This window comes from Rhodamnia argentea, chromosome 8, assembly GCF_020921035.1.
Source record: "Rhodamnia argentea isolate NSW1041297 chromosome 8, ASM2092103v1, whole genome shotgun sequence".
Lineage (NCBI taxonomy): Eukaryota > Viridiplantae > Streptophyta > Magnoliopsida > Myrtales > Myrtaceae > Rhodamnia > Rhodamnia argentea.
The window spans coordinates 4,586,484-4,600,018 of NC_063157.1; the positions used below are offsets into that span (position 1 = coordinate 4,586,484).

General features: G+C 42.9%; 2 protein-coding genes and 3 non-coding genes across 6 annotated transcripts; all 5 read right to left on the reverse strand.

Annotated features, from left to right (window-relative positions):
• Positions 1-1,983: 1,983 nt before the first annotated feature.
• Positions 1,984-2,075, reverse strand: LOC115728323. The gene has a single exon (XR_004013813.1). It is a non-coding gene; the product is annotated as a small nucleolar RNA snR60/Z15/Z230/Z193/J17 (small nucleolar RNA).
• Positions 2,076-2,188: 113 nt separating this feature from the next.
• LOC115728326 lies at positions 2,189-2,276 on the reverse strand. The gene has a single exon (XR_004013816.1). It is a non-coding gene; the product is annotated as a small nucleolar RNA U83 (small nucleolar RNA).
• A 343-nt stretch (positions 2,277-2,619) lies between these two features.
• LOC115728324 lies at positions 2,620-2,721 on the reverse strand. Its single transcript, XR_004013814.1, has one exon. It is a non-coding gene; the product is annotated as a small nucleolar RNA Z43 (small nucleolar RNA).
• Positions 2,722-5,366: 2,645 nt separating this feature from the next.
• Positions 5,367-6,499, reverse strand: LOC115728314 (cold shock protein 2). 2 transcript variants are annotated; one of them, XM_030658664.2, is made up of 2 exons: positions 5,809-6,499; positions 5,367-5,775 (listed from the first exon to the last, which is right to left on the reverse strand). In XM_030658664.2, exons 1-2 carry the CDS (start codon positions 6,409-6,411, stop codon positions 5,593-5,595), a joined length of 786 nt encoding a protein of 261 aa, XP_030514524.1. In that variant the 5' UTR covers positions 6,412-6,499; the 3' UTR covers positions 5,367-5,592. The 2 variants fall into 2 exon arrangements, with proteins under 2 accessions (XP_030514524.1, XP_030514523.1); XM_030658663.2 differs by having other exon boundaries at positions 5,367-6,499.
• Positions 6,500-10,122: 3,623 nt separating this feature from the next.
• On the reverse strand, positions 10,123-11,002 carry LOC115728321 (chaperone protein dnaJ 11, chloroplastic-like). The gene has a single exon (XM_030658674.2). The coding sequence runs from the start codon at positions 10,934-10,936 to the stop codon at positions 10,433-10,435; it is 504 nt and encodes a 167-aa protein (XP_030514534.1). The 5' UTR covers positions 10,937-11,002; the 3' UTR covers positions 10,123-10,432.
• Between the last annotated feature and the right edge of the window lie 2,533 nt (positions 11,003-13,535).

Genomic DNA, 13,535 nt, shown 5'->3' on the forward strand with positions numbered 1-13,535 from the left:
AATAAATTGAAAGTTGGTAATTTTTTTGTTACACAATACAAAGTTCGAGGCAAGTTTGTGACTAGATCTAAAATTTGTGTTTTTTTTTTTTTTTTTTGACAAAAAAGAAGTTCAGGAAAGATTTGGACTAACCCAAAATTTGACTTTTTTTTTTAAGAAAAAATGTTCCACGTGTAATAGGTGTATGCCAGGATATGCATGGACGGACCATGGAAGAAGATGGACAATTTAGATTCTCTAGCTCACGTGCGGCGAGTCCTTGGTTAATCTTTGGAAAAATGACATAAATGGTCCCTAAACTTTGAATCAACGTGTAATATGATCCTTGAACTTTTAATTTGATCAATATAGTCCCCGAACTTTAGCCCAATGTGTAATGTGACCCCCGAACTTTCAATTTGTTCAATGTGGTCCTCAAACTTTTAGAACATGTTTAACTTAATCTTTGAACTATAAAAAAAAAAAAAAAGTTCGTGAGTGGTCTTTGAACTTGAATTAATGAAAGGATCAACTTGAACATGTTCCAAACGTTCGGATACCATATTCGTTAAATTAAAAGTTCAAGGATCACATTGCACATTGAGCTAAAGTCATTGACCATATTTGTCAAATTAAAATTCCAAGGATCAAATTACACATTGAATCAAAGTTCATTGATCATTTGTGTCATTATCCCTTAATCTTTCGAACGCCCCACCATCAATTAACTTAGGGCGCGACTATTGATGCATTGAAAGAAAAAAAAAAAAAATCTTACCCAAGAGCGACAGACCATTATTGACTATTCGGACTATATTGCATGTCAGAGACCTCCTAGTATGATCATGTACTATTTGAAAAATTACAAAAAAAAAATTCTATACCTACCACGGGTATGTCAATTTAGATAATTAATCAATTCAGTCCATCCAATCGATTTTGACCGAAAATAGTTAAAAGCGAACGCTAGTCTTTCTACGAAGTGAACAATTTTCGTAAATTTTTAAGGCGAGGGACCAAATGATCCAACCCCGCGATCGAGCGAGGGCCGTCCCTTGCCAAATTTGGCGAGGGCTCGACCCTCGCGTCTTGGAGGAGGGCCGGCGGCCGCCCTTGGGTTGTCATAGAACGGGAGTCTGATGGTTGAAGATCTAAGCACGCTGTTCACAAAAGTTTTTTCTGGCCCATGCAAATGCACCCTTTGCCATACAAAGTCGGAAAATGGTCCAATTATTCGGATTCCAGATTCTGGCGAAAAGCATGGAATGAACGCTGCTCCAGCGTTGACGCGAAAAAGAGCACAACTCGCTAGTTGCACCAGCACTTCGCAGCCGCAGCCGCAATTGACTTTTACTTGGACCGGGGCCACGCGATAAGATGATTAGCCTAACAAAGGGGCGGTAAACACCAAATTAATCCAAGATTTTCCTGCCTTTTGACCCCATCGCAGCACAAGTCTTGAAAAATTCTGCCAGCAAACGCCCCCTTCAGCAAGCGAAAACGATGCGCTTTTCCTACGGCTAGTGTTGACCGATGCAAGCGACCAACTTGCCTTATCTTCTGATAGGCGCAAGTTGAAGAGAACACGGACACGTCGCTTTTGCGTGAAATTAAGTAAGGCGCGGTGGTAAATCTTGTCGAATAGAACCATTCAGGGAAGATGAATGAACGGTCAGTTGCATTAGACTGTGCACTTATGTTTTCGCAAGTTGGCAAATCCTGTCGGAGTTGTTCGTCGCACTAGATCACGCAAGTTGGCAAAACTTGTCAAAGCCATTGATTTTTAGGGGTGTCAATGGGCCGGGTCTCCTATAAGCATGACCCAGCTTGAAACCAAACAGCGCCAAGGTCGACCTGATACCCAAATTATATACGTCCAAGATATTCGAGTCGGGTCCGGTCGTTCTTTTTTTTTTTTTTTAATGACGATTGAAATAAATCTTCCGAGAAAAGACAAACAACGCTGATCAGGATTTGCAAAGAGAGAAGATTAATTCTACAAGTTGGGGTCATCAAATAGGAGCGAAAGACTGTTGGAATGTTATAATCACAAAGATTATCATCTGAACTATGCTTCTAATCATCACATGAACAACTCTTCAACAAATCAAAATTGTAAAATCAAAACCCATTTTCAAAACTTAATGCCCACGAAAAAATAAAAATAAAAAAAAATTTTAAAAAAATCAATCAAAGAAACAAATTTCGCAGCCTCAGAAGGAAGGCAGTAGAGGTTATGTGTAAATCACGAATTCTCATCCATAAGCGCAAATAGCTCATCTCTTTCATCACAGGCAACTGTTCAAAACATAATGGAAAGTCGTAAACTTGAAGAAAATACTTCACACCCAAAGCCCGCAAGAGATGCAAGAGAACTTGCCAAGATCTATAAAATCCAAAGAAATTACAAAGGGACATGCAATGAAGATCAATGGCCTCATAGAGAAGATTAGATGTGTCTACACCATTAGATTCAGACATATGCTTGTCTTTGTTTAAAGAATGTATAATCATCGGCCATCTGCAATCAAATTCACAAACCAGAACAAAGAAATAAACCTTTTTTTCCCCAGAATCTCAAGAACAAGAGAAAAGAAGAAAGAAAAATCGAAGCTTGGTGTTTCTTTTTGGGGGAAAAAGGGACTCAAAACATGGGTGGTGATATATCAGGATGGTCGGCAAGGCCCCAATCGGAGCCGGTTACGACGAACGAGACCTTTCACGATACAATCGTTACCATCCCCAAAAGACCATTTTTCCTTTCAATCTGATCCATTTGAAAACAACAAAACGATAAGCATCAGATGACGCAATCCTAATCGGGAAACAGAAATCGGAAGCACAGAAGGAGAACCCTCGAAAGAGATGAAGCAGAGAGAGATCTGAGAAAGGTGAACAGCGATGGGGAAGGGGGGAGTTGGTGGGGTTTAGGGTTTCCGTTCGTGCGACTTCGCTTTTAAATAGGTGATTTTGGGGACTAGGGTTTCTTCTGGAGAGGACTCGGCAGAGAGGGAGGGGACCGTCAGGAGTGGCCAGCATTGAGGGATGGCGCTGTTGCACTCGGGCAGAAGAAAGTGACGGGAGTCTCAGTAGACCTCTGCGCACTCAGAGTTGCGAGCAAGGAGACGTCGCGGGAAAGAAGATGATGAGCATTAGTAGAGTTGGGCCTGGGTTATTTGAGTCTTCAATTGGCCTGTCTTCTTTTCATTCCCAGGTCGGTACTTTATTTTTCGAGCCCCAATGGTACCGGCCTTTATTGAAATAGTACCAAATTCCGGCCCGAAAGTTTCCTAAATTTTCAGGCCAGGTCGGGCCGGTGCGGGCCTTTTTGACAGCCCTACTGATTTTGCCTTAAAGCTTTGGCCTTTGCAATTGCAACCAAATGGAATTCGCCCATAGTAAATACCAAGACTGTAACAGGCACTGCATAGATAGTGTGGTTCAGATGGTTGTGTTTGTTTGCTTCTCAGTAATCTCCTCATAGTCAGTCTTTAGCCAAAAAAGGCATTACAGGGCCTTGCATTCGACAGAGTATCAGATACTTTGAGACTACTTTTCAACAGAAGCTCAAATTTGTTGGAGCCTAAGAGAAGGAGCAAAGCAGTAGAGATTCACTCCATAAACCTTTGTTATTCCAGAGAAGACTGGCCAAAGGCGATCGCAACTTACCTATGGTACTGCCTCGCGTCCCAAACACGCAGAGATTGGCATAGCACGGCGCTTTGCAGAAACATTGCAAAGCTCTCCCGCCCTCCCAGATCGTCCCTGCTGCAGGACACCCCTGCATCTGAGCCATTTAGGGAAGTAGGTTCGGTCATGGTTCAAAAAGAATATGTACTCACCTTCGCGCGAAAATGATGTGTGCATGTCGAGATCACAGAAATTATAGCTTCATGATCTGCTTTCAATGCCACAATCATAATTATAGGAAGGCAAAATGAAGTCTACGACGAAATTCCAAGGTATGAATATTAGAGGAGTTGCAAACTAATTTGATTGTACTATCAGAGTAATTTAGACACACTATAGCATTAAAGGGTCCTACTGCACACTCAAACTCCCTAAATAAACGGCAACATTGGCTTGACGCCTAAAAGGATGGTGTGCCCTCGTTGCAAACTGAAAACCTCTCCAGTAGTAGAAAACCTCACCCCGTGAATGTAAACTTCTAAAAAAGTTATTCCAGAATAATCGTCAAGAACCCAAGATTTGCATCATTTATCTAATCAAGCAACTGTCATTCGCCACTAAAATGGACAAAAGGATTCCAATATCGGTTGAGCTGCGTTAATCCAAATTCTCATGATCAGGATGGCCTTGAAAATCAATTGCAAAGACCGAACAGGAAAAGATCAAGAGTCCATATTACATGCATGCTCAACTGTCTGCAAAGCAAGGGTATACAGCCTCAAGCAAATTTGTTCTAAAGGCTGCCCACAATACAGAACTTCCAATGGCAACAACATAGAAGAGTGACGGCATGAATCACTTTCTAAAGTATCCATTAGTCTCTTTGGATAATACATAAGTCTCTACAGTTATTATAATTCATGTAGGGCACAATTATCTACCAAGAAAAACATACATCTATTGAGCAAAATCTGAATAATCCTCATCTCATTTAACTGAATAAAGTTGCATGTGGACCATATGAGCAATGTTATCTCATGGTAACTTAACAGGTCGAACAGCAAGTTAAAAAGAAGGTGAAAATTAAGAAGACGTGAGTGAAACCAAAACCATACATAAAGACACCAAGAGTTTACAGTTGCACATTATGGAAGATATGGAGCTTAAAGGAACAGCATGGCGTTACAGAATATACTGTAACGTGATATTCCCAAAGAAAAAGCATCGAGTCATTGTTGCTGGTCACTATAGTACAAGCAATGAACCTGGTACCCTATATTACAAGGAACAACTGGAGGTAGCCATTAGAAACAAGAGCAAATTCCAAACTATTTGATGCATGAAACATCCCACTTTTATCATAACGTAGATAGTTGGTAAAAGGTAGAAATCATCAAGTCATGAAGAGCCAGGTGAACAAGAAAGGTCATTGCGCGCATTTTCTTAGCTGCATTCGGCAAGCTTCCCAGGAGCTGCAATTTTTTTTTCTCAATCCAACTGGTCTATTGATAATGACCAGTACTTAAGCAATTAAAACATTTCATATTCCTCTCCATAGGCATCTCAGAGCGATAAATAATGCTCACGGCGATCATACCGAGCACACTAAGAACTATCGCAATGCCATCCTTCAACAGTAACTGACAATTGATTAATGACCTCTGCCAGGCCAAGAATCAACAACACTCAATCCATGCGAAAGCTATCACCACAAACTTCATAAAGAAGCCACTAAGGCACCACCAAGACAGAGCTGAATAAGAACAGCCATCAGTTCCACTGGGTTGAAGATAGCTCAATGAGAAGTTAAACAAAATGATCATTGACCAACACAGGAAACCAAAAGGGATAGAAACAAACGAAAATCTCCAAAACATCCTATGTATAACATTCCAAACCAATAAAACATAAAAAGGCGAACAAAAGCATAAGCAAGAAAAAAAGAGAATATGTACTATTGCTCTTCTCTCCTTTTTCCCTTCTTCAAGTGGTCATGGTACATTCCCTGGCAAAATGCCCCAGCTCACCACAATTGAAGCACTTGCTACCACTGTTGCCACCGCCACTGCCGCCAAATCTGCTACCACCACCAGCATTGCAATCCCTCGCCATATGACCAAGTCCACCGCAGTTATAGCAAGCGCCGCCGCCGCCCATGCCGCCGCCCATGCCGCCGCCGCCCATGCCGCCGCTGCCCATGCCGCCACCCCCACCCCTACTAGTACAATCCCTCGCCATGTGCCCAAAACCACCACAATTGAAGCAGGAAGTGCCTCCTCCTCCTCCACCCCCACCATTGGTACTCCGGCGACAATCCCTTGCCATGTGGCCTATCCCGCCGCAGTTAAAACACGCCCCAGAACCGCCGCCGCCGCCGCCGCCACCACGGTTTCCGCGCTCGCAATCCCTTGCCAAGTGTCCCACCTCGCCGCAAGCATAGCATCCACCGCCACCGGCGCCGCCCCCGTTGTACCTGTCGCCACCCTTCCAACCGCCGCCGAACCCACGGCCGCCCCTGCCGCCTCCGCCGCCGCCGCCGCCGCCGTAGCTGTCCCTGGCGCTCCCCTTGACGGGGGCCCCGTCGGGGCCGGTGACGTCGACCGCCGAAGACTTGCCCTCGGACTCTGTGACGATCGAGAACTCGACCTCCTCGCCCTCGGCGAGGCTACGGAATCCGTCGGATTTGATGGAGGACTGGTGGACGAAGAGATCCTCGCCGCCGTCGTTGGGCTTGATGAAGCCGAATCCTTTGACATCGTTGAACCAGAGGACAGTGCCGGTGCATCTCTCCTGATTCGCCATGTATTCGATCGATGGAAGATCACCAGAAGAAGAGAGAGATAGAGAGAGAGAGAGTGAGAGACTTCGTAGAGGGTTCTAGAGAGAGAAGTGACGACGCGAGTTTGGGCTTATATAAAGCAAAACCCTAACGCCAGCCCTACAACTGTAAGCGGCCCCGACTCTCCGATTTTCCTAAGATTTGTTCTTCCTTTTCTTCCTATTTCATATATTCCCTAACAAATATAAAAAAAAATTCTCAAAATAAAATATTTTAGGCGGAAACACATCACAATTAATTATATGTTTTAAAGGTAAATGCGGGCAAAAGCACAATGTCAATATTTATGTATGGTGCTCACTTTAGTGCAAATATCTTTTTTTAATCACTTAAGTATCAATTTTTTTTTAAAAATGATTATTTAAGTGTCAATTCCGGCAAAATCTTCGAAATTTCTTGCCGTTGGCACTTAAATAATTATTTTTTAGCCTATTTAGCACTAAAGTAATTATTTAAGTGACTAAAAAATGATTCTTTAAGTGCCAACTCTGATGAGGTTGCCTAAATTGCACTAAAGTGATTATTTTTTTAATTCGATTTGGCACTTGAGTGATCTAAAAAAAAAATTATTAGCATCAAAGTTAGCGCCGTATACAAATATTAACACTTGGGCTGCACATAGTAACCATTCTGTTCCGAAAAATTGATTCCGATTAAAATGACATTTTATGATTCTGTTCTTGGATGAGTTTTAGAGAATTAAAACGCGTTTGATCACTGCACAAAATTTCCGTTTCAAAAAACTGTTTCTCTTCCTAATTTTTTTCATTTAAGTCAAATAACTATATAGTTACTTCGTAAAATTTCATCATAAATTGAAGATTAATTTTCAATGCACACTAAAATAATTTAAAATGCATTATTTTTTTTAGTATGTCATAAATGAAACACAAATTTTAATACATTACGTTTGAAGTTCGATTGAAGCATGAGACAGTTCTCATATTAAGAACTCATTTTTTTTTTAAATGTTGTGTTGTCAAAAATACATACAAACATAACAACCGAATAATCAAATTATCTACTGCAAAAAAAAAAAAAAACTATCCTCCTTGATACAAATTACAAGTCATCCACTATCATTTGCAACTTCTGTCTTAAATTCAAGTGGGTTTTTCGCTTGACTCCACGTGCGAGATGTTTACATTTTATGATGCACGGCTACGGGTATATATGTTATAATCCACATGTTGAATGCCATCATCTTTTGTGACATTTTTTGCGGAAGAGTGAAATCTAGAAAATTTAGGCCCAAATTTATGAAAATAAGGTCAAACTAGCCTAATATAAGTTTATTCTATTTTTAGGGATTTTGTAAATTTTTTGTGATTTTTTTAAAAAAATTCCATCTTTTTTTAAATTTTTTATTTATTTATTTTATTTTATTTTTATTAGGTTGAGAGAAAAGTGACGAGAGAACCGAAAGGGAAAAGTGAGAGATGTCGGACTTCATTTTATTTTGTGATTCTCAAAAGTAATTCTTTTTTCCGTAACCAACTTTTTTTTTTTTGTTCTGAATTTGCTCTAAATCTGATTTTGATTCTCTAAAACTAATTTTGGGAACATAATCAAAATCAAATTTATTTGCGTTACCAAATGCGATTCTCATCCTGTTTTGTTCTCAGAATTAGAATTAGAGAATGAGAATGGTTACCATGCGGGGCCTTGAAGTATCCTTATGCCAGTAAATCCATCTTGATCTATTATGTTATCCCCATTTAACTGCCTAATTTATGTTGCTGGAAGGGTTTTTTTTTCATCATCAAACTATATAAATTGTAGATTGGACCTAAGTAAGCTCTCAAACTGTTTGGGTGAGAACTCGTCCGGACCTCAATTGCATCAAGTAAAATAACTGGAGGGTGTTCTTCGCAGTCAGGAGAGAAAAAGATATGATGGGTAGTTTCTCACGTGCAAAATGGATTTCTTGGGTGTCCAGACAAAGATCAACCATGAGCAGGATTTGAGGAAAAGAAAAGCAGAGTGGGTGATTGAAACCAGGACAGGATTCATCTGGTGTTTCAACTCATTGTCATCAACCAGAGGATGATGTCCTTGTCTACATGTCTCAGGAATATTAAGGTCCGTTGGTCCGTCGCCCAGGTTCTCGGAGGTGAAAAAAACGATCTGGCTCGTACATGGTCAGTCGGGGTTCGTGCCTTTCGCGCCATTATCTTAATCAGGCAAAGGGGCGAAAGAGGTGCTTTGCCTATCGGCGCTCCTCGCCTCGAGCAAGTCGCTCGGTCAGCTATGCGACGAGGTTCTTCACCTGGTCACTTGAAATTGCTTTTGGATTATTTTTACCCCGGATTTATCCGCTAACCAAGGAAGTCCTGTCAAATTGGGTGATGAACTGAAGACAATCTCAGGACGTTCATCTGGAACTGGAATCAACAGCTAATATGAATCAGACTAATCTTTATCTGCAGATTAACCATTCAAGAGTCCAATGGTTTGATTCGAAGAACTCGTATTTGACGAGATTAGCTGAGGACCGTGGCTGAATAGAAGTTTGTGGTTACCTGGATGATGCTGCCACGGCAAGCAGTTTGTAAGCACCTGCCATTAGCAAGTCTGTTGAGGCCTATGGATCATTCTGTTCACTGATTATTTGCTCATGACCTACCACATCAGGTCACTCAAGTCAAGGCAGCAGCTCTTGAGCATCATTCCCTAGCAACATAGCCCGGTTAAACTCTGTACTGTCGCAACCTCGTGAGAATAATTGAGGTGGTTCAAGAGATGCGACAACGGTGCTGTTGCCGACGCCTAATGTGATTATATACCTGGTGATCACCATAACTTTTCCTGCTAGCTTTGCCTGACTACAATGTATAGTTCAAAGGCAAATCTTGATCAGAGTTCTATAACAAGGAGGGTTTTCAGATCCTGCCTATACGGTCATTGCTAGCCTAACACTGAAATAGGCGAAGACAGGAAATTTTTGGGGGACATGGCCTGTAGGTAAGAGGAACTACAAGTGTATCTTAGGAAGAAGTTCAAATGAAAATTTTGATCCCCGGAGGCAGGACAATTATGTAAGGACGAGAATGAAAAAAAATTCTCTAGTCCGATGAAATTTCATTCTCCTTCACCATCAGAAAAATCGGCACTTAAAATCGCCGCATTTTCGTACGAACACGTCCGTCGTGTAACTCCGACAGGATCGTGTGGACCACCGGCACCGGACAATCCGATATTAATTCATCTGTGGACGCGCGAAAAGATGGTATCGAATTTTCGTCGGACCCATGAATCTTCTCCACGAATTTCTGCTTCCCATGAAAAAGAAGTTAGAAAGGAACGGTACTGTCCATGCAAAATCATCAATGCCTCAGATCACCACCCATTCATTTTGTATGGCTTTCAGAATTTCTGTGAGGAAAGGCCAAAACAAAAAGAAAAAAGAAAAATTAGATATTTGTGAAGCTCTGACTGCAACAGAAGCAGAAAGGATATCCTGGGTTTCTGCCAAATTCATCTCACACCACAAACAATCGCAACTTTTCCCAAGCTTTGACACCCATGAAATTCAATTACTTCATCGACCCATCTCATGAATATGCAATACAACCATATTCGTGTCAACCGATTCTTGACCTCTCATTTGGGAAGAACTTTCTTGACATTTGAGGGAAGAGGAAGGAGAAGGAGAAGGAGAAGGAGATGATGAGGATAAAAAGGATGTGATGAGTTAATCAAAAGCTTCGCTTCAATTCCTTCCGCAATCGATTGACCAAAAACCCAGCAAAAACTCAATCTTCAATCTCATATCGATCACAATACCCAGAATCAGATCAGATGGTGCCTACCAAAATCAAGCACCTTCACACTTTCTACTTCCTACATAACTCTGCTTCGTATTTACACTATACGCAACAAAAGCTCCACTCGACCTATACATATGTATGTATATATACAGCTAAATCCCTAAAATCAGTCCCGAACGCGGGGGATCGCGAATCAGCGAGTCAGCTCGGGCGCCTACCAGCACTGATCCGTCTCCCAGTTCCTCCCCCTGTAGCCGCCGCCGCCTCCTCCGCCTCCCGACAAGACGGTCAACGGCCTGCTCCTCCTCCTGAACAGGCTGCTGTCGTAGACGGCGCGCTTCACGGGGTCCGAGAGCGTGGAGTAGGCGGCGTGGATCCTCATGAACTCGTCGGCGGACGCGCCCCTCCGGTCGATCGCCACCGCGTCGGGGTGGCACGACCGGGCCAGGCGCCGGTACGCCACCTTGATCTCCTCGCACGTGGCGCCCGCGGGGATGCCGAGGACCTCGTAGAGGGACGTGCACGCCGGCGGCATCCCCTGGCGGCAGAGGAGGCGGTGCGGGAGAGGCGGCGTCTGCACGCGAGGCCTGGCGTCGGAGGACGTGAAGGAGGCGGCGGCGGAAGACGAGGAGGAGGCGCGAGGGCTGAGGGAGGCGGCGCGCGGTGGGGCGGGGGCGGCGGAGGGGCGGAGGAGAGACGGAGAGGAGAGCGAGAGCATGGTACGGTGCGCGATTCTGTTATTGGCGCGGTTTGAGAGAGGGGAAGCGTCGTGGGCCTCGTTCGTTCTTATAACGACAGGGCGGAGACATCAAAACGCCGCGTTTTTGCCTGCGATCGCGAAAATCGGGACTTAACCAAAAATTGGCGACGGTGCCGTAGATCGTCGTCAGTCATCGGGGGCGTGATTGAAGAAGAATAATTTGAATTCGATACCCAAGAAAACAGCCAAATTGTATAAATTGCCCAATTTCGATCTAATCGTATTTCTTTTTTACTTTCAAATGGGGTCATATTTTTAATTTTGGGATTTTGAGGGGAGTGGAAAGTGAAATGCTTATCCAGTTGCTGGGTGAGTCAGACAAATTGGGTTATCCGAATCCGCGGAGAGGGAGGGTGGGGGGACAATCAATGCGATGGCATGGACTCATCCACATGCCCGATTGGGAAATTTTCCTGTTTTTTCACTCAATAATGTTGGACCCGAGTCCGACCCGTGGTTGAACCGTATTCGTGACCTTGTTGATTCAATGAATCAATCTCCCTTCGCAGCAACTTGGACCCTAGCGCTGGGAGAAGATATTTTTCTTTTCCCCTTTCCAGCTCGAAACCGAGTGAAACCGGATGAGGGCTCGGCATTCGAAAAAGTCGGCGTAACTGTATAGACATCAGGAGGCAAAAACACGACTCAACCACCGAGGTAGTAGCAGATTGAATGTACATAAATCACACGTCGGGATTTCATGAATGAACGACGTGAGATGTTTTGGCCGGAGATGTTAACGATGGTGTTTGACTTTTTGTACTTTAATTAAAGCATTTGGATTTGTTGCTTAAGTATGCGAATAATCTTTTCTTTGTTTAAGGGGATGAGCCCTTGTCAACCTCCATTCAATTTCTTTGCTAAAATCCCACGAACTCAGCCATCCGCATGGCGCACTCATCACTCCAAGAACCCACTCAAGAATCTGTCTTTCAAAGTCATTGACAATGCATGCTTGCCTCTAAAGGGCAAAAGCTAAAGAATGTGGTACGTATCCCACCCTTCATTTTCGATCGCATGTCAATTCATTCTTAGTCACGACATCAAAAGTTAAATTCCTTCTTGCTTTTTTCTTGCGATCGAGAATGTGGAGTTACATAGATTTAGTGCGCGTAGTAGAAAGAAAAAGGAATGGCCGGCGCTGATCGAATCGCAACCTCGGTGATTTTTTGGACGTATGGGCTACGTTAGAAAATCGTCAATAGGTTAAAGGTTGAATTGGCCAGCCCGAAAAGTTTAAGATCGAATTAATCGCCGTACGATATGTGTAGGACTTTTTTGGACGGTCTTTCCTGAAAAAATGAATTTTGAATTGGGTGGGTCCATAATCTTTTTTCGCTTCATTTCGACCCCCCTCTCATCTCATGATGAATTGGGTACTTCATTTAAACCACAAAATTTTAATGAAAACCAAACTTATTGTAATCACACGAACATGAAGAGCTAAGAAATAGTAACCATCAGCGGAAGCATGGTGGCAAGAGAAAGGGCATGAGATTCCGATTTCAGAGCTCTCTACCATGGTCCTTGCCCATGATTGGAAACTCCAAATTGTTAAATTCATTAGTAATTAGTTCCACAATGAAGTATTTGTGTTGAATTATGCAAATGATGAAGGGCTTTTGAATAACCGCGGTCCTAAAATGGCATTCAAGATCGTTCATGGCCTGTTTTCCTAAAGCTCAAGCTCTCTCCCCGTGGACCCGGCATCTCGAGCGGAGGAGGGCGTAACCTGCCTTTCTTTTGGACCTTTCGGCCGTGTCCGTTCGAGACCGCCTTTTGGATTGGAGCTCATGTGATGTGGCCTTCTCGAGCTCACAAGGAGTTCGAAAGGAAAAACAAGAGGAGGTTAGATTCTCGAGTTGTCATCCATCCGATGGTCCAGTCTATTGATCAATCGTCCTCGAGCGGGAGATATTGAACCGAAATCGAGTCTCTTGCGATGCAAGAGGGGATCGGGATAATGTTTAGGAAACAATTTGGCCTACAGGAATCTACCAGCCAAATACATGGGCATGGGGTCATTATCTCTAGAGGGACCCCAATCACTCGTTGTTGCATCCTCTTTACTTTCCTATAGAATGGACAAACAACCATTATCCACAAGCTTGATTTTTGGCATTTGCTTCGATTCGAACTCCAAAAATCTACACTCTTCGACGGATTTTATCGGAGAAATTTGGGCAAAGTTTATTCGCTGCCTTTCACGCTCATGTCATGTCGAGACAGCTCAGAAAGGAAAAAAAAAAAAGTTGCAAAGTCCGATCCAATTTATCGTCATCGATTAGTTAACATGCTGGTTAACCGTATTCTCAAGCACGAAAAAAAAAAAATCATTGACTAGTGAAATTGTCTATCGAGTTTATTAGCACCCCCCTTCGGATTTGTCTATTTATTCAAGGCGGTCCCGACTCTTATTAATGGTTTGGACGCATAGTTTGAGAATATTTAAATAAGTCATCACTGAGCTTAACAAACAATGCCTCTCTTCTCTCTATGTGTCTCCTTGATACCCTCCCATTCATAATAAATCCACGGTTTTTTTTTTTTGTCGCGC

Excerpts from the sequence above, each read along its gene's own strand:
- LOC115728321 (XM_030658674.2), bottom strand. The coding sequence starts at position 10,936 with ATGCTCTCGCTCTCCTCTCCGTCTCTCCTCCGCCCCTCCGCCGCCCCC.
- LOC115728314 (XM_030658663.2), bottom strand. The coding sequence starts at position 6,411 with ATGGCGAATCAGGAGAGATGCACCGGCACTGTCCTCTGGTTCAACGAT.